Here is a 20,537-nt window from a genome sequence, read left to right as displayed (position 1 = left end):
TCTACAAAAAGGGAAAAAGATATTGATTATAAATTTGATTTTAGCATAACCAAGACATGAACAACAAAACATATCTGTCTTGTAGCTGATCAGTGTCTTATCTATTGGGCAATTCCACAAATCACTGACATACATCCTTGGAAATCATTGAGACATTTCATGTATTAGGACTTCTAGATCTATCCATTCACCTTGTGAATCAGACATCTGCATCATTTCTGGCTCTCATACTCAACCTATCCCTTCATGAAATCTGCAACCCCATTATGGTAAATCAAGCATTTACATGACTCCTTGAATCATAAGCAAAACATACCAAACGTACAACCTAAAACAGATTGCAAATGAGCTTTGTGCTCTTTGTTCACAAGCCTCAAAAGATTACAAACAACATGAAAAGGAGACAAGATTTAGACTGAAGATAACTTGCTGCTGCATTTTATTTATTTCCTTGAAACAAATACATAAAGGATGCATGAAAACAACTTCTGAAAATGTTGAATAAACTAGAACTATCTGTATATCATTACTTGCTGTTCATTACATGAGAGAAATGCGGAAGAATGGTGGAGTCACAGCCATGACAGAAATTTCAACCTAACTGGAACCATCCTTGTGGTATTACAGTAGTGAAAAAAGTCTAAGAAATGGAAACAATCGTAAAGAAAGAGAAGAGAAGAGAATATAAAGATAGGAAGCATTCTCGGATCAGATCAGATGCTACCGTTTGTCCACTTGAAAAGCTTCCATTTGTTCATGCAGAACTTCTCTCTACTCTCTCTCTGTAACTGAAAATCAGATCTTTTACTTGCTGTTGAAGAATGCATTGAAAATATCTCCAGAATGATGGAACATGTAATTGATTAAGATGGCAGCTCTGATATTAGAACAAGGGCAAAAAATACCCGCCAAAAGACATTTAGAGGCAAAATGAAACTCTCAAAAACATTTTTCTCAAATTCTGGAGCCAACAAACATCCATGTCCGCCTTCTAATTCAGTTTGATACTTCATCATGAAAATTACTCATTTAATTGAGAATGCCCCAGAAAGCACAAAACTGCTTATATCTCATACCGTCGAATACCTGTGCATTTTTTGACTGCAAATCTGGATAGCTCACCTTCTCCCGTTTGCAACGGTCTACTGCACTATGTATTATGGATAAAAAACGCCCCTCTAGCATGCATTTGAAGCCCCAACTCATAGGCAGAGCATTTAAAATGAAAAATTTAAAATACCCTATTGTCAAAACTAAAAATCCTTAAAATCATTAAAATTTTTCAATTTGAGATTTGCATGTGGAAATTTTGAAACAAAATCAATAAAAAATCATTTTTTCTATCACTTCATATTTTGCCTCATCTTTGATTTCGGGTCAAACCTCCTGGTTGACTGCCATGCAAGTGCCATGTGTCAGCTTCTAATTCGCTAGCCTTTGCATAATCGCCACTGCCCTATCAACAGGTTCTGCTACATGTTGCGATTTTGCACCGTCGTAGCTCTTAACCTCAACCGTAGCTTAACCCCAACGACTTGGCGATTAAAAATGTTTCACGATGTCGGAACCCTTACTCAATTGCAATTAACTCTTGCAACCATGCCAAATGAGCTTTTCACATGGTCGGGGCGGTTTTCTCGGACTAGCATCTACTGCTGCGACCTCGTGAAACGGTTACCTTTAGCTTTTTCACAATGTCAGGCAGTTAACCTTTGATCGCTGCTTCTTGCGTGAATCATGGTGCTCTCAGCAATGGAGTTCCTCCTCAAATCTCAAGATGAGGCTAGTAAGGATATGAGTATCAAAAGAATTCAATTTCTTCTCCTTGGTCCTCTTCTCACTCTTGCCCACCAACTGTTCTCCTCGTGGATCTGGTGAAGCAACTGGTAATAAAGGTGTTTGGTTCTCCTTATTGCAATCCTCTATAAAAATCTAATGTCACTGCTTCACTCAAGTTCCTGATTGGCCCCATTAGGATGTCATTCAATCCTATCAATGGCACCATTAATTAGATCTCCATAAAGATAAAGGAGAAATGCTTCTTCAACCTGCTATGATTGATTTCAAGTCTACATTGAATCAGTATAACATAATGTCTTAAGCTAACATTCCACAGTATCTTTGTCACCACTGAGCAAGACATTCTCCTCAATATAAATGGTATCATCCAGAAAGTGAATCCCAATTCGATACATAGGCACCTCAAACCACATTACACATCCATCGATCCCCACTTGGAAATAAAATGCAAAAAGGGTCCCTATTTCAAATAGTGTCTCCCACTTATTCATATCACTTTTGATTTTCAACTTCGTCTACCTATAGGTTATAGCTTGGCAAAGAAAAATCAATATGACCTTTTTTAAGATCGGAAAGAAAATTCAAAGCATAGAATTTTCCCTTTTGACATAGTTTTAGTCCATTAATGGAAAGTTTTAAACAACAATCTGATATAAATTGCCAATTGGTGATGTGGCTCTCATAAGTATGAGCACCAACCCTCCATGGTATGCTCAATCCTTTCATTTATTGTTCATTGTGTGTTTAACCTCCATTAACAAATTGATCTTGACAAATTATATGTAGGTACTCAAAGCAATAACATTATTCCATTTCCACCATATCCAAATCACATCATCATTTAAACCATAAATGATTTCAGTGATGAAACTTACATGATCAACATGCGAATGACAAATATCTTATGATGTGAGCTGGGTCACAAAGTGCCTCGGCTAAATTTTTTTCAAAACCAATCACTTGAACTGTACAATTGATCCATTGAGCTTACTTCACTGATTGAAAGCAATTTGCATCACTGATTCAACCTGTAAAACTCATTTTTTACCTTTCCTGCAAACTGCCAATTTCGTGCCAAGGGGTCCTCCGGTTGGCCTTAAAAACTGACAGAAACACTTGACTGAGCCCTAAAATCAAACATGCTGATTCTTTGTTCCACATTCTTTCACCTTGTCAAATTTGGTCTCATGACAACATCTGGGCTAAAAGATATTGACTGTCAAAGTTGCCTTAGTGAAACTGCTTGCAAGCAAACATGTCAGAAAACCATAAAATGCGTTTGGTTTTGGCTTCGAAAACAAGTCAAACTAACACTTGGGGGCTTGAAAACTGGAGCATTAGTTCACTGTTATGAGGAGAGTATAAATCTGTGATTTGGGCTCATGACGAATAACAGGATGCATTTGGCAAGCAGTCAAAGTGGGGTACTTGGATTTGCAGAATTGGGATCATTGGAAAAACAATGATTTTCACAAATGGAATGGACCTGGGAAAGTGTGCAGATGGATTGGTCAAGGCTTGAAAATTGGCATACTTGAAGAATTTTTAGAGTAGAGCACAGTGGTACAATCCATTTGGTCTCATCTATCATGAATTCAGAATTATGACATCTTGAACAGGGGTACTGATCAATCTGCATTTCTTGACGCTGGTAAAACTTCATAAATTGCATTTGGAATCACGTTTGAAAACTAGTCAAACAGATTCATCATAGGCTCAAAAATGGAACATAGCAAGTGTTTAACCTCTAGAATATGATGCAAGAGGAAATTTCTCATTAGGGTCAACTAGGTCAAAGTTATAACTAGTCAAACATGGCCTCCCAAAATTCTGAGCAATTTACATTAACATGACAACAGTAAAAAATCGAATTTGAGGGATTCAAAACCTATACAAAACATATCGAAATGACTCGAAAATTGAAACATAAGTTCTTTGATATGCATACTAAACACTCCCAAAGTGGCAAGTCATGAAACATTACTGGATGCAAGATATTCAAATGCAAACTAGGCTTCTTTTCACTACTTGACACCTAGGCAAAAATGCAGATCTGAACATTGCTCAAAATGAAACTTCACGGGATGACTTGGAATGACAATTTATCATCATAGGACGCATGGATATACTGAATGCAAGGTGTTAGAAACATTAAACACCTCTTAGGCCTCAAAATGACAGTAAACACGCATTAATGTGCTTATAGGGGCTCAAATTGAATCAAAAGCTTTAAATGGCACTCAAATCGAGGATGCAATTTTGAGTTCCAACACAAACGTCTAGCCCACAAGGGTTGCAATAATGTACTAATTGTGTCATCTTGGAGTCACTCAGAAAAGGGGACGTTACATAAGTCCAAGAGTGCATTTTACCCTCTTGGCCCTGACAACAAAACTTTGGCATCCATCAAGGCGGTCTACTTAGATGGAAACCTTAACCCTTTTTACCTCTGTCGCTCCCCGCCCCCCAACATTTTCTATTATCTTTTTTATTTTTGTACTCTAGATTAAATAAGGAGCATGTATTTGAAGCATGGAGTATGCAGGTGAATGCATGGAATATTTTACAATATTTTAATTTTGGGAATTGGTCTATTTTATGTTGTTAATGCTAGAGTTGCATCTCCTCAAAGTTGCATTTGTCTTCCACCCCTTCATTATTTGCTTGGATTCTTTTGAGATTTTTTTTTTTTCTTTTGTATGAATTTCTTTCTATTTCCTTGCAAGGTATAGCTCTTAATTTATGGGATTGACTCCTCTTCCTACATATATGATTTGATTCCCATTGTTTTTTGTATTTGAAGCATAATTTTTTCCTTTTTAATGTGTCACGCCATTTCCTAGATTCCACTCCTTTGCATTTATGCTCATGGTCCCATGTTTCTATGCAATATAAGTGTGGCTCCCTCTTCTGAAATTCTCTTCTTTATGAGAACTTTTGGAGTATGTGTTTAATGCAAAGTTTTTGGATGTATCTTTGGCTGTTTGTGTCTCGAACTTCAGTGCTATTTGGATAGCCACTTGCAAGTTTGCTGGATCCAAGATGCTCATTGTGCTCTTGACTGACTCTTTCAATCCTTCTATGAGTAGGTAATTGAGCCTTTCTTGAGAAATTTATGGCACCATGATTACTAATTTTCAAATTCGATGGCAAATTTTTCCATTGTCCCTTCTTGCTTAAGTAGGGTTAATTGTTTGAGATACCATTGTGGGGGTATCCTATCAAATCATTTATAAGATTTTGTGTGAACACATCAAAACTTGTTAATTGTTGGTGACCTTAGATGATAAGGCCATGATGTCACTATTCATGGGCTGCCTTTGTTAACTAGAGAACCACAAAGGTAGTAGCATTTTCTTCTATCATGAGGCTTAGTGAGAGATATGTGTCTAACTTTTGCACACTGAGTGCTTTGTGACTCTCCCTAATCCTTCAAAGTTGGGAAGGGTTATTTTATGAACTCTTTCTTTTAGGTCTTTTTCTTGCGATGTGTTTCTTTTCTTATAAGAGGAGTCTTTCATCTTAGTAGCACAATAATCCTTTAAAACAAGATCTTTTCTAAGCTCCAAGTCAATTTTAGAGTATACCTCTACATTTCCATCAAAATTTTATTCATGAGAGGAGCATTTGTTTATTATTCTTTGTAATGTCCCCCTAAAGTAATTAAATAATAGAATAATTTTTTTTTAATAAATAATGTGACATAATCAATTATTAATATATAATAATATATTATAATAAAGTAATATATAATTAATAATGATGATAATATATTATCAATGTAATAATATTTAAGATCTTATTAGATTAATAAAGAGGATCAATGAAATAATAAAATATAACTATAATTATAATTATAATTAGAATAAAGTATAACTAATTATAATCATAGTAATAATATGAAATTCAATTATAAAAATAAATAACTAAAAATTCAAATGTGTAAGTAGACAAAGAAATTTATTAATATAAATTAATTGTCAAATATACAATAATAATATTAATAATGGAATAATAATATTGCAATTATAAACTTATCAATATTAGAACTAAAGATGGCAATTAATAATAAATATATTAAGACATTAAGGAGACATGTCGTTTCCCAAGATGTTACCACTTGGTCTTAAAAGGTATATTATGAAAATCGAACAACAAGATTTGGATTTTTTTTTGGGAAGGAGGGTGAACATTGGAGAAATAACTTTCAGGACAACAAGAACTGTAGGCGGAGGTATGAATCAACAAGATCCAGGGGATCAGTGCACATAGCAAAACCAATGTTAAAAATGAAGACTAATCACTGTGAATCGTCAATACACTCTTGACATTAATGTTTGATACATAAAAATGGAACACCATCATCAAGACAGACAAATGCATCAATGACACATTGGATATGGTACATTGCCAGGAATCAACACTCAAGCAGATATAATTTAGAGATTGCAATTTATGGTAGTCCAATATCCCTGTTGGTGTAGGTGATGAGGAGTTACGATCTTATTCATATAAAAAAGAATTTACAAGGAAGAAAAAATGGAAGCTAGTGTTAGAACCTACAGAGAATATAGGAAGACGTAGAGAACATGAGATTCACTGTAGATAGTTAGCATTAACCAATTCGCGAGAATGAAGGATTAGTATCAGAATACATATGGACAACCATCATCAAATAGACCAACAAATTTATGTTGTGTAGCCAGTCTATCGAGCATTCTTCCTGGTCCTTGCACTAAACATATTGAATGTGTGATCTTTGGATAATGCATATAAGTTATGCAACGCACGTTAAAATATAATGAAAGATGTTTTTGTGAAGTTGAATCATACACTTGAGAAATTCTTGGTGGGTTGAGAAAATAGACTGGAACTTTCTAGATTCCTTATTTCATAGAAAATGGTCCCTAGTGTAATAAGCAATATGACAGATATGAACGAACATGATAAGTAAAGCCCATTGGCAATATGGAGTTGTGTGATCTCTAGCATCACAATGATTACATAACTTGGAGGTAATTTGGATTCAAATGTAGGAAAGAGAAGGTCAAGTCTCACATGGATACGAAAGAGGGCGCCGGAGACATGATTAGTAAAAATTTATCACAACTATCAGTAATTAATTGTATATTTAAGACCAATTACTAGCAATGTCAAGATATAAAAGATCTAATATCTAAGTGGAGTAGAGAACATAATTGTGGAAACATCTAGATTACTTTGTGGTTAAGAAGCCAAATATATTTTTCTCTAAGGAATTAGGAAGAACAAATAATCATTAGCAATATTAGATAAATCTTAGGTGAGGTATGATTATAATTCATGATAAAGACATGACCCCTCAATAATTGAAGAGACACAAGGGATATATGAATTGAGGATCAAATTGGACACTTGCTTGTTTATACTTGAATCTGCTCGGTGATGTCCTAGTGGCATTATCAACTACATATAGAAAAATTTCTCGAATCATTGAGCCATCCTAACTAGGGACACTACATTCTTCTTCTTCTTCCATTGGTTCCTCCCTATGTAGGAAAGATGGTCTTTTTGGTCTAAATTTTGGTACCCTCGGAGGGTCATTATTATTTGCAGAATGATTGGAGTTAGTATCCATTCCATTGTTACTCATGTATTGAATGGCTTGAAGGAGGTGATTTGTTCTTTTATTCCTCTCGTTTGCTCCATGAGGGCTTGGGTGATTTGGGTTGTTTGTTCCATAGAATCCTTCAATTCATTGCTCTCGGTCACTCATGGTGGTTTTTTTGTTTCTCTCTTTCCAATGCTTTGAGTCCTTTGACTAGTTTACATCAACTACCTCTTATAGTATGACATGAAAGATGCTTTGATACCACTTGTAACGTCCCCAACCAAAATTAACACTATTATTTTTCTACACTTTCCCAAACTTAGTCAAGCAGGTTTTAACAAATCAATGATATTAAGGTATGATCATTTAGTCTCAAGACAAGGTATGTTCTGAAGATGGTTCCTTATGGATGCTATCATGATATCTGATTGCTTTAGAAATTGATCTCCAATCTTAATAAGTTAGAGCTCATGATATAATTGGGTCATTGTGGTACTCTTCCATTTGCCTCCTCAGCTCATCGACTTAGTAATTTGAGCCACAGAGAACTAATCTCTTTCCTCTATCTGCATTGTAGAAATCTATGGATGTAGGGCATTGTCTAGCAATAGTCTTCCTAAGTTTCCAATATCTATAAGGAATTTGATTATATCAATCTATAGAAAATCCCATTTTGAGTATTTCGTATCTCTAATTAATCCCTCCTTTTCGTATATTTCTAATGGCAAAATATTTATTGTGTGACCGAGTTGAATCCTTGCAATACTTGGTGTTGACTCCACAGTTATCGATACTCTATTTGACTCTAGATGGAATCAAATCGATGTTAGACGCTTGACTATCCTGGATCTTGCGTTTCTAGATCCCTCTGCATAAGAAATGCCTTGCCTTGATTGGTAGCTCTTCAAGGATGGAAGTAGGGGATGATTATTAGACTGTACGCATGGATTGATTCCCCTTGATCCTTAGTAAAGAAGCATTGAAGATTAGTATCTTAGTTTACTCCCCTAAAACTTAATATGTGCCTAACCATGTTGTGCTTCAACTTGGCATTTGCCCCTCCTATTCACCTTGTTCATGTATTTAGACCACTCCCCATACTAATGCGATGAACTATAGTTGTTGAACATATCATACAAAACTACTAGTCTCATCCTCCTATATTGTAAATGCCAAATGCCCCCATAAAATGTTCGTTTTCCATCCTTTATCCCCACTTAGGGAGCTTAGGAAAAGTCACAATTTAGCTTAAGGGATTAGTCGCTATTTTTTTTCAATATCTTTCTTGTTTTATATAAATATTATAATATGCATGTTTATTATATTTCAAACTTACTTATGATAGCTATGTAGTTTAGCAATTTATTAGATATAAAATATAAATGTAATATCCATATTATGATGATTTATAACATTTATATTTAGATTATAATATAAGATCGTATTAATTGTATAGATATTATTATGATATATAATATATGCATTATGATAATGTTTATATCATAATCATTTATTTAATTTATAATGTAACTACTATTTATTTATTATATTTTAATTTTATTATTTATTATTTATTAAATCTTATTTTCGAAAGGGGATGATGTACTTAGGGTTTTAAATGGGGGATATGACAAAAACCTCCCCACACAATATAAAATTGGTTTGTTTTGTATAACGATTTGTTCTCTATTGATAGTTTTCTATGTAAATGCCACTAAAATCTTTTCTCAGTCTTTTTCATTTTCGTTTCTCTATCTTTTTTAATGTCTTTGACCTTGTTTGGTGGTAGTATGTGATATCTTGTGATAAATCAAGTTCCTTTTGTAGTTATTATTAGATTGTTAGTTTGTTTGGTTGATAAAATGTTTTACGAGTCATTATTAGAATTAAATAAAGTTCATGAATAAAATTATAATTTATATTTAATTTTTTCATCAATTTTTTAAGTATTCATTCTGTTGAATTATTAGGATCACTTCAAATATATAAACATTGCCTCTCTGGTGTATGTTTTCCAAGGGTGGCAAGCTGTTTCGTATATGAGGATGAGACATGGACAGACATGTCCCTGGGACATGTCTATTCATTATTATTTAAGTAACATAACAATTGATTATAAAACTATATATATATAATATTCTCATACACACACACACACACACACACACACACACACACACACACACATATCTTCAATTTGGTCTCATGGGTTTATCCAATTGAAGCTACCAAACATTAACACTCCCTCTTAGCTATTGTTAATATTAGGAATGACAAATTTTCTTAGTTACCGATTCGTGAAACAAATCCGATTCGGGCACGTGAATTAGATTTGTGGATTTGTGATTTTTTTTCCCCAATTATGATTCGTGGAGGATTTGTGTATATTTATATATATAAATATATATGCATTGTATATACTAAAAATGAGAGAAATATTCATAATTCTAAAACTAAATCATTTCAAATTATGAATCTATAATTCCAAATCATTTCATAGTATGAATCTATGGATCAAATCCATAATGATTATAAGAAAATAATCGGAAAAAAAAAACTCTATTTTTTTTCCAAAAAGTCAAAAAAAAATCCTAACAAATCCAACCACGAATCCGGATCCGAATCTGGATCTAGCCTCTAGTGCATGAATCTAGTAACTAAGCAAATTTTTAAGCATATCTTGATCAAAAGATCTCCACCATTTTGATATCACATTTGATATCATGAGTATTGGCCTTCAAAATATCAACATATATATATTCACCAAATACTTTGACTAATGGCCTGTAGAATATCAATACATAATATTCACCGAGTACTCAATAAGGTATTGGCCTGCAGAATATCAACACACAATATTCATCACATACCTTCAAACAATGCATATACCGTCAAGTGAATGAAATCTAACACTTAGTTGTTGATTTATAAGATGTAATTTATCATGTTGTGTTTGAACATTTATGTAAAATGTACATCACGATTTAAGTTATTGTAAGATCATCAACTTCCAGTAACTTCTACAAATACAAGTGATAATCATTTTGAAGTCGTCACTTCCTCATGATGTACATAGGGGGTAGGCCCATTAAAATCATACAGTGACACACATGGACTTTCAAACTCACTTTGAATATGAATCCTCTGAGCTCGTTATGAAAGTTGCCTTTGAAGAAGTGTCAAACTCCCTCTGAATCTGAAATCAATCTCCGTTTTCTTGCAAGTACATTCTTGGAGGAAAAGATCAAGGTAAACAACTCTTATAATACGTGTTGAAAATAAAATTATGAGAGAGACTAATATATATATTTTTTGATAGATAAATGACCTAAGGCTTGATACATCATAAAGTACATAGATATATTTGGATAATCAGCCAAGTTAAATTTTTACTCCTTCCTTATAGGTCGTTCCTCATCCTTCCCATCTTCTTCTTCCTCTTCGCATGATCTGTATATAATCTAAGAACTACATATTGCACTTATGTTAGGGATAAAGCTTTGAAAAGTCAAGTAACCATGAATACCAAAAGGGCATAGAAATGAAATGTGAAAAGATAAAAGCATTTTCTTACACAAAAATAAAATATACATCTAAATCATCCGAAAACACATCTAATAAAGAAAAGTAGTCATTCGTTAGCAGAGAAAACATATCTGAAGCATCGCAATTATTAGTTTGTTACCGAAGGGTGTTTTCCAACTTAGTTATATAAAAATACAATAGTAATAAACCTATGTTACCCTACTAGCATAAAATGGGGGTAAAGAGGTTCCCCGTCATTTTGAAAGTCCATCCATTCCAAATTGGAAGATCCCATGACCTCCAATATTCAACTCAAACTTATTTTCCTAGGCTCCAACATCATCTTCTAGAGCGAATTCTGTCTATTCAATCATATTATCTTGGGATGCGAGATGCAGGCAATGGGTAAAAGCAAAAGGACCCTTGAATCTTCCCCAAGATAATGAGATGTAAACTATGGTTAAATACCTATGAAATCTAAACCATCCCCAATTCAAATGGAGTTCCTATATTGAAATTACGACTTCTTATGTCTGACCTTCTATACCTATATTAGCTAACTCATCCGCTCTTTGATTGCCCTCCCTATATATATGATTCATTTTGATCTTGTCAAAGGTCTAACACAGTAAGAGGGGTTTGGATTAGATTGAGTCTAGTCTCCAATTAATGAGGAATCCTTTCCTTATAACATTTATAATAGTCGCAAAATTTTCTTCAGTCTCTACATTCTTGCAACCGAGAGTTGTACATAGTTCTAGTCCTTCAATTAAAGCTGTTAATTCTGCCTAATTATTAGTTTCTATTCCTATATGTCTAGCTAACTTTGCTATCTCCATGCCTTCTGAGCTATGGATGCTACAACCAATGCCTACTCTGCCCGGATTCCCTCTTAAAGCTCCGTCAAAATTGAGTTTAAACCAACCCTCTTTGGGTGGTTGCCATTGACACTTCTCACGATTTCTTTTTGAAGTTACCCCACTATTCCTATAAAGGGTGTAATTTTAGACCTATCCACTTGCCTCTCATTTTCTCATCCCAATGAAACATTATAGCCTCCTTTTGTTTATTCAAAACCCGATTGTTGGTAAGTTCAATGACAAAAGTCTCAATTTTAATTAGAAGTTGTTTTGTATTCATCTTCTTATCCTGAAAAATTCTACAGTTGCATTACTTCCATAATTCCCACAGGACCATGGAAGGTGTAGATATCCATAAAGAGCTATAAATACTGTCCTTTCAAATGAAGGGCCAAGCATCTAGCATATGCATTATAGTTATTGGAAATATTGATACCCACTCCAATTGTGAACAAATCCATTTTCAACATTGACTCAAGTACAGACAATGCAAAAAGAGGTGGGCAATGGATTCTTCCTCATTTTGGCAAAAAGGACATCTACTAGGGCCATGCAATCCCATTTTCTTAAATCTTTCTAAGGTAAGGACCTTTTTGTTTAAAACAAATGAGGTGAAAAATCCTGTCTTAGGGAAAGAAGCTTTATTCCAACATAATGTTGTAGGGATAGAGTCCTTTGTGCTCATTTGGAGAGACTTGAGGAATTCTTACCCCTCCTTCGAGTTGTATTCCCCATTCTTGCTTCCATCCCACATCAATTTGTCCCTGCCAAAATTGAAAGTTACTTTCTTGTTCAATAAGATTCTTATTAGATCTTCTACTTCCTTAGGTGGGAGGTTTATGTCCTTAAAATCCTTCCATTTCCAACCTTTCCCTCCATCCAACTATATTTAATATTATCCAATATTCATAATTATAAATTGAGAGAAAATATATATTGATAATACTAAGATTTCATTTCGGCTAAGTTGCCGATACGGGTTCTGGTTCGGGTACGGGTATGGGGTTCAGGTACGTGGGTACTGCAATTTTTTCTCCCTTGTGGGTTCGTGTTCCTCATATATGTATGCATGCATGTATGTTAAAACATCGAAGTTACAAATGTAAAAGAAAAGTGGTACTTATAAATCAATAATGGCCAACAAAGTTATAAATAGAATAATTGTATTACTTATATAGCTTCAAATTAAATGCATTAGCAATTGACATCAATCTGAACATGATCAACAAACATAACTATTAGCTGGCTTTTACAAATCTATCAATAGTCATGTCCTTAGATCTACAAATAAAATAAAGTCAAACCCTGACCTTCAAATGAATCGAAGTAGATTGCTGTTCACTACTGTCATAAACTAAGGGCATTACATAAAAACAATTTTAGATTGAATAATATTACCAAGCTGTTGCAAGAGAGTATTTAAAGAAAGAACATGCTAATGAACAAATCAGAAATACATGCATATATTGACCTACTGCCCTGGGGTACATCCTAGGTGGCCAGGTTCACTCTAGGTCCTTCATGGAAGGACCTACAAAGAACCTAGGAAGTACCCAGGAAGAACCAGGACCAAAACTGTACCAGTACCAGGACCCAGGCCTAAACAACAGAACCTGGTAACTGAGCATTTCAGACATCTGAACAATAGAAATATTGATTATAAATACTTAATTATACTCGTGTTAGTTAACTTACCCAGCTAGCTGCTGACATCACCATACCAACAGTTATTATCTCATAGTGGGTCCAACCTTACCCATGTGGAATTTGGGCCATTAAGCGATGTATGTATTTCCCACAGAATTGATTCCTTTTACTTCTTGCGCCAAATCATATTATTCTCCCCATAATATATTCCTATGAGCCGTGTTGGGTAGTGATTTGTATGTGATGATCCTTCAAACCTTATATTATTATATTATTGATATTGTAAGGCAGGGGTTCCATGGGAGGGGCTTGGGCTCTATTTTTGTGGAGTTGGTAGCTCAATGGTAATTTTTTTGAGGGGGCTAAAGGTTTAGTTGGAATCTTCTCCTACAAAATAGGAGCTTAAACTTTTTAATCCTCTCAATTTGAGCAGGTGAAAATAGGTTGGGGTTGGATTTGACCCCACCAACTTAGGGGTTTTTTTGCCACATGTCAACAATCTATTAATTGTTTTAAAAATATAGTTATGATATTAATAAAATAATGATATCATAAATTTAAATTCTTCAAGTGATATTCATGGGACCGTTCACCTTTAAATATTCCTAAAACTCTCAGCAGCCATCCGCTCTATTTTTAAGGAAGCCCCCCTCCATGGGACTGCTGCCTAATTATGCAACCCTTTACCATCACAGCCTTTAGTGTATTTGACCTCTTAAAAAATTGCTTGTGAAGTGAAGATATAGCTTTCAACTTTAACTAATCGATTAATTTTATTTTCTTTTGCTGTTGAAGTCACCATCATACTCCAATATTATTGCTGCCTTTTCAAAGACCAATGATACTATCATAAATCGACAATTTCTTCCACAAATTGGATCCAGAATATCGTCCACATATTATAAATAAATGCATAGCACCATCTGAACCATGTTATTACTGTTTTATTCACATGATTTCAAAGGTTTTATCTGTCGATGACCGTCCCTTGATTATGTGTCCATGTCTCTGCCAATCTGAGATTATCTTCTACCATATCCGAATACTTTCCTGCATGTATGCGTTCACCTCCCTATGTGATATAGCTCGTTAATTGGCTATTGCTTCCTTAGCCTGCGATTATGTCTTTTGCGACATCTCCCAAACTGTGGTGGTCATAGTAAACTGTTTCTCTGTTGCTGCCATGGCTGAGGTTCAGTCCTTTTTCCTTGGTGCCTATATTAATCCCTTTTTATTAATATTTATCACTTCTCTTGGTTTATATTGTTTGAAGTCTGTGATGATGCAGATTCTTACTTTTATATACTTATATCATAAGATGAGCGCACGTCTCTGCCGAATCAAGTCACTTTGATTTAATGAATCTATTACGATAATAGATAGTTTCTCTTATCTCTATTTACGATCTAATAGTTATCTATTGTAATCTTCTGTAAATATTAGAATGTTTCTAATATTTAGTTTTCTATTTCTAGAATAGAATGTTTCTATTTTTTAGTTAGCTGTAGATAACTGTTAGTTTTCTCTTAGGCTAGAATAGAAAGTTTCTATCCTTTACGATCGTTTTCTAAGGAAACATCATTACATTATTTTGTATATATAGACATCTTGGTCTCTATTAATAACAAGTAAATATTTTCCAATTACTTCGTAATATGGTATCAGAGCCAATACTCTAAATTTTTTTGAAAATAATTATAATTTCTTAGTTGAAATTATTTGCCTTTTATTTTCAAAATTATTTACATGCATATTTGCTTCCAACTCTCTCTATAATCCGACTAGGGTTTCCGTTTTGAGAGATCTAAATCCACCTATTTCTGGTTCGGTTCTGCAACTCATTTATGTCTAGATCCGTCTGATTTTTTTGCACGTTTCTGCCATTTTTTGTGATTTTTTTTGCAGTGGGGCTGTTTTTGTTCAAAACCCTAATTTTCAAGTTCGGAATTTTTTTTTGATTCCAAATTCTTCCTAGGTTTTTTGAGAGCTCAATTGGGTTATCATCTATTTTTCTTGGGTGCTTCAATTTGTGTGCCTCTATTTTTGAGTCAGTTGATCCAGAAATTGACAACATATTCTTTTTGGGTTTTTCAAGCTCTCTTCTGGGTTACCCTTCAATTTTTTTGGGTCTTTTTTAGGGTTGCATGTACTTGCATGTTGTTTGAATGTGCTGCTTTACCATGCAAAGTCTCGTGTTTTGCTTCCCTTAAAAATTTCGGTGGGTTTTCATAATTTTTTCCCTAACAATTTTTTTTTTATGGGTTTTCAAATTTTTATCCCTTTGTTTTTTTTTTGGGTTTTTATAAATTTTTCCTTAAAAATTTCTAATTCTGTAATTTGCAAATTTGTGTGGGATTCCTTTGTGGGCTTGTAATTTTTCCTCAAAAATTATTTGGTGGGTTTTGATGGGTTTTTCACCTAAAAATCATGTTGGGTTTTGATTGCTTTTTCACCTCAAAAATCATGTCAGGCTTTGATTAATTTTTCACCTCAAAAATCATGTCGGGTTTTGATTGCTTTTTTGTCCCAACAATCATGTTCGGTTCTTTTGATTTTCTCCTAAAAATCATGGATTTGCAGTTTGTTTTGGAGCATTATGCCCATCTGCAAAGTTTTGGAGATTTATCCAAAGTACCATTAGCAGTCTTCTCAACAAACATCCTTTGCTTCAGATTCAAAAGGCTCCTAGGAGAAAAACATTCAATGCAACTATTGCCACAAGTTTGGGCACATGAAGGTTGAATGTCGGAAGCGCTTAGCTGCCCTATCTGAGCAATTTGGTTCGCAACCCACAGCGAACAGTGTGGAGAACTTTGAGCTGACAGAATTTGCCTTTTACGCTTGACAGCTTCATGCTCTGGATAGATTAACCATTAAGCGAAGGTATTACGATAATAAATGGTTTCTATTATCTCTGTTTAGTATCTAATGGTTATCTATTGTAATCTTCTGTAAATATTAGAATGTTTCTAATATTTAGATTTCTATTTCTAGAATAGAATGTTTCGATTCTTTAGTTAGTTGTAGATAACTGTTAATTTTCTCTTAGCTAGAATAGAAAGTTTCTATGCTTTACGATCGTTTCCTAAGGAAACATCATTCCATTCTTTTGTATATATAGACGTCTTGGTCTCTGTTAATAACAAGTAAATATTTTCCAATTACTTCGTAATAGAATCCGCTCTGATGATTGAATTACTCGGATTTACCGTGGGCTCTTTTGGATTTGATTCCTATCGCTGTGGTATTGCACTGTTGTCTTCTTCTCTTTTATTGAACCTGTTTGCTTAATTATATTCTCTTTGTTCTAATATTATTACGTTGTTTCTACAATTTTCTCACGCAACATCTAAATATGTATAGGAGCCTATGGTAGTGTTCATATCTCCATTTGTATCCACGTATACTCTAGATGATGTTAATATTTTATACCAGTAACATGTCTCCTTTTATTTCCTTCTTTTCTGTCCTCTCTTACATTTGCAACCTTGGTAGGATACCATGTTGAATTATCAGGTTGGCTGCAAATGTATTAACATTGCCTCTTCGGTTATTGCGTGAATTAATTTTTTTCTATTTTTAATTAGTAAAAGGCAAAAATCCTATATATATTATAATTCAAATTGCATTTTACATTGCCTCGTTCAAAGTGCAGGTACTGGGGGAAAAAGAACTGGTTTAGGAAATCCCCAGTCTTGCTCGGGACAATTTATGTCTTGTTCACATGTTGGTACAGTTGCCTTTTTATTGCGTGAATTATTATTATTATTTTTCTTCTCTGAAATAATTTTATTCACCTATCTTATAAGTGGTTATTGTGTGAATTTTTTTTTTTCTTTCCTGATATTATAGTTTTTTATTAGATAAATAGGTTTTACAGGGATTGTGAAACCCAAGAGTTAAACATAAACAAGGCTGATAATAAGCGTTAAAAGCCCAGCCAAAAAAGAACAAATCTAAAGGCTGATAAAAAGCACTAGGCCCAGCCGAACAACAAAGGCCAAAGGAAAGGCCACACTGTTTTTGAAAAATGAAATAGGCAAAAGTTAGGACAAAAAGCTAGACAAAAAAGGAACAGCTAGAAACAAAAGGACAGAAAGAGCTGATTCTCGTTCTTTCTTTCCAGCTCCTGCATGACCTGGGCAGCCTCGTAGGCCATCTGGTTCTCCTCGGCCTCCTGCTGATGAGTCCTGTGTACATCCTGGTCCAGACAAGTGTAAGTGATACCCGTGGTAGTTTCATCATCAGCTCTGGCTCTTCCCCTGTCTTTTCCTTCCTCATCCCCCAACATTCCTCTATCTTTAAGCAAACCAATTAAAGACAGGATATTGTCATTTATTGAGTTGAGCAGTGAGATCATATTCTTGATATTATAGTTATTTCATATATAAATTACAATTTTTATGTCTTCAAATATCAATTATTTAAAAATTCTTTGTCATTGAAATAGAGTATTATTTTGGTGAGATGGGCATGCTATGGTGAGATAACAAACTCATATTATTATTCAACAACATGGGGGTTAATATTTTATTTTTTGATTGGCATGTGTCTATGTTTTAAGGCTAGCTAGACAAGGTTGAAAAGAGCTTGAATTCATTTTCAATTTTTGTGCATAACTGTATTTTTAAAACTTATTATAAAGAACTTGTATATTTTCAAATGTAAGAAAAATCTGCTGAGCTATTACTAATTTTTTCCGAGCCTTTAGTTTTTGAAAATTTTGGTTCAGCCGGGTCATTGCCAATTCCAAGATTTTCAACTATGCTTAAAGCTAATATGGAGAATAATTGTATAAGTTGGCATTTTAGTACTTGTGATGCGTAGCTTCTCATGGAGCATTTCCAATTTTCAAAAGTGAGCTTCTTATTGATATTCCAGCATTACCATTGGTGGTTTGACAAACAAAAGTCTAGCTAGTAGTATGGATATCTAATTAAATTTTTGGGAAAGAAAAATTGCAGTTTGACTTCTTTGCAATCCAATCCTTATGATTATTGATTGGCATGCTCAGAAAATGTATGATATTGTTTTATACCATTGTTGACTTGATATTGTTTTATACCATTGTTGACTTGTGCTTTTGAGTTGTCTCTAGTGTGCAAATGGTGTGATTAACTAATAGAACTGAATAGAAAATACTGTGTTTCTTGATGTGCTCTCATATAATGATGCATGCAAATACTCTCATATCGTGGTTCTTCAATTTCACTCTATCAGTCTGTTTAAACGACTTCTAAGTTTTCAAAATGTATATAAAATGGTGTTAATAAAAGAAGGATGATGGGCTATGCAATTTTCAAGTAAAATCAAATTCTGTTTACGGTATACAAACTCAAAAGTTACATGATTGCACAGTTTTGCCGAGCAGATGCAATCGATACAGTGAACCAATTGCAAATAATACTTTGATGATCTGCACATTTCTATTCTTCAATAAATGCATACTCGATCAAACATTCGATCCTTATTGCAGTTTCTCATAAATTGATTTATAATGGCGTATACCTTGCAGAATCTCGTATATTCACAAACCTAGACATAATTGATAGGCAGGATTCTAGCATAAATATTGTATTGAAGCTTGATCTTGATTTGTGTTGTATAGGGAAATTAAAACTTAAAATGATATTGTGGTTTGTGTTTAAGGTTATCGTGCTGTGATCTGTGGAATGGATCCTTTCTGCCGTGAATCAAGTTCTTGGATTGAGCATGCATGTATTGACCAGCTTTCCAGAGGACGCAATCAACCTTTCTATCAGGTAAGAGGGCATTTGTAGTTGTCAGGCTTCTTTTAGTAGAGTAGATGCTTCCCGTGTCTTGATACTGTGCCATCATTGAGAAGGTCCTTGGTAAGAGCTTTCTTTTATTGCTTTACCTTTAAACTGCTATCAATCAGGTCGTGGAAATTTTTGTTTCTGGCAAACTGAGCCAGGTCAACATGTCTGATTTGGACTTTTCCTTCTACTACTTATCTATCTTATAAATTTGAGTCTTGAACAGTTTCTAATTGCATACTCATGATTTATAGTTGCTAACTTAGCGGTAGTGTGGTCAAATGAATACCAAAATAAATAAAATCGTCAGCAATTGTTCATCAGCATTCCTGTCTAACTCACCTGAAGCTGGCAGAGAGAATATTTTGAGAATGGAAGATACTGTGAGAAATTTGACCCAAATTTATGGAATTTGGACACAAATACTTAAAAAATTAAAAGTTAGAAATATAAAATGAAATACAAATGAAAAGGTTCATCTTAGATGCTGACGTCAGTGAGACATACAAGTAATTTCACCATTTCAAAATTTTGATTGATTTCAATTCAAGTTATATAAACCTATGGACTCCCTGTGCTAGACTACATAGAGATAGTATAGGAGCTTTGTCGCCTAGTGCAATGTCCATTTGTGGGCTTCCAGAGAGAATAAATCCAGGTCCATACAAAACAAGGAGAGAAATGAGCTTGCTGGTTTGCTCTCTAGCTGGATCTTTTAATCTGCTATATTCCCAGAGGAGCCACCTTGCCCTCAGTATTATTCCTTGAGCTGCAGAATGATGGGACTGGAGATAGGATAGAAGCCCTACTCCAAATCCCTTATAGTTTGTACTTTGTAGGGTCCTATTGTTCTTTTCAAACCTGGAGACTTTATAGGCCTTTTATGCCAGTACACTTTTATGATCTATATTGTCAGGTCACATCACTTCAGTTGATAACCATATTTGTTCTCTTCCCTTTGTCGCAAAATCTTTTATAATTTAAGTGCAAATGTGCAATTAGTTATCATATTTGGTTTGCAGAATCGTGACAAGTATGGCAACCGTGCATTGTACATTTTAAGAAGAGTTGTCCTTTGATGCCCACACCAAGTCCATATTGTATTGTTTTATGAAAGTTCAGAGTTCTCTTTGAAAATATTCCTTATTGGCTCATAATTCCCATAAAAATAAGCAAGGAAATGGAAACAAACTACCTTTATGTGTGGTCTATTGTTTGAGAAACTTAGTAACTAATCTAACAAGCAATTTTACGATTAGTATATGATATTATGATACTATTGTCTTTCATTAGAAACATGCTGACTAGCATTTGATAGTCAGAATCTGGTAATAGACA

The 20,537-nt window shown here is 34.1% G+C and overlaps 1 protein-coding gene across 7 annotated transcripts in view; it reads left to right on the top strand.

Moving 5' to 3' along the window:
• LOC149564997 (uvrB/uvrC motif-containing protein) overlaps positions 1-20,537 on the top strand; it is a 181,945-nt gene that overhangs the window by 51,382 nt on the left and 110,026 nt on the right. For all 7 annotated transcript variants that reach the window (XM_089818523.1, XM_089818528.1, XM_089818525.1 and 4 more), the window contains one exon: positions 19,072-19,184. In XM_089818523.1, coding sequence (XP_089674649.1) covers positions 19,072-19,184 — 113 coding nt within the window. The remainder of the gene's footprint in view (positions 1-19,071; positions 19,185-20,537) is intronic.

The sequence above is a fragment of the Cupressus sempervirens genome, chromosome 3 (genome assembly GCF_028749045.1).
Source record: "Cupressus sempervirens isolate cs-2001-9-10 chromosome 3, ASM2874904v1, whole genome shotgun sequence".
Lineage (NCBI taxonomy): Eukaryota > Viridiplantae > Streptophyta > Pinopsida > Cupressales > Cupressaceae > Cupressus > Cupressus sempervirens.
Note: the sequence above shows the minus strand (reverse complement) of the source record. Positions and strands in the feature narration are given on the sequence as shown.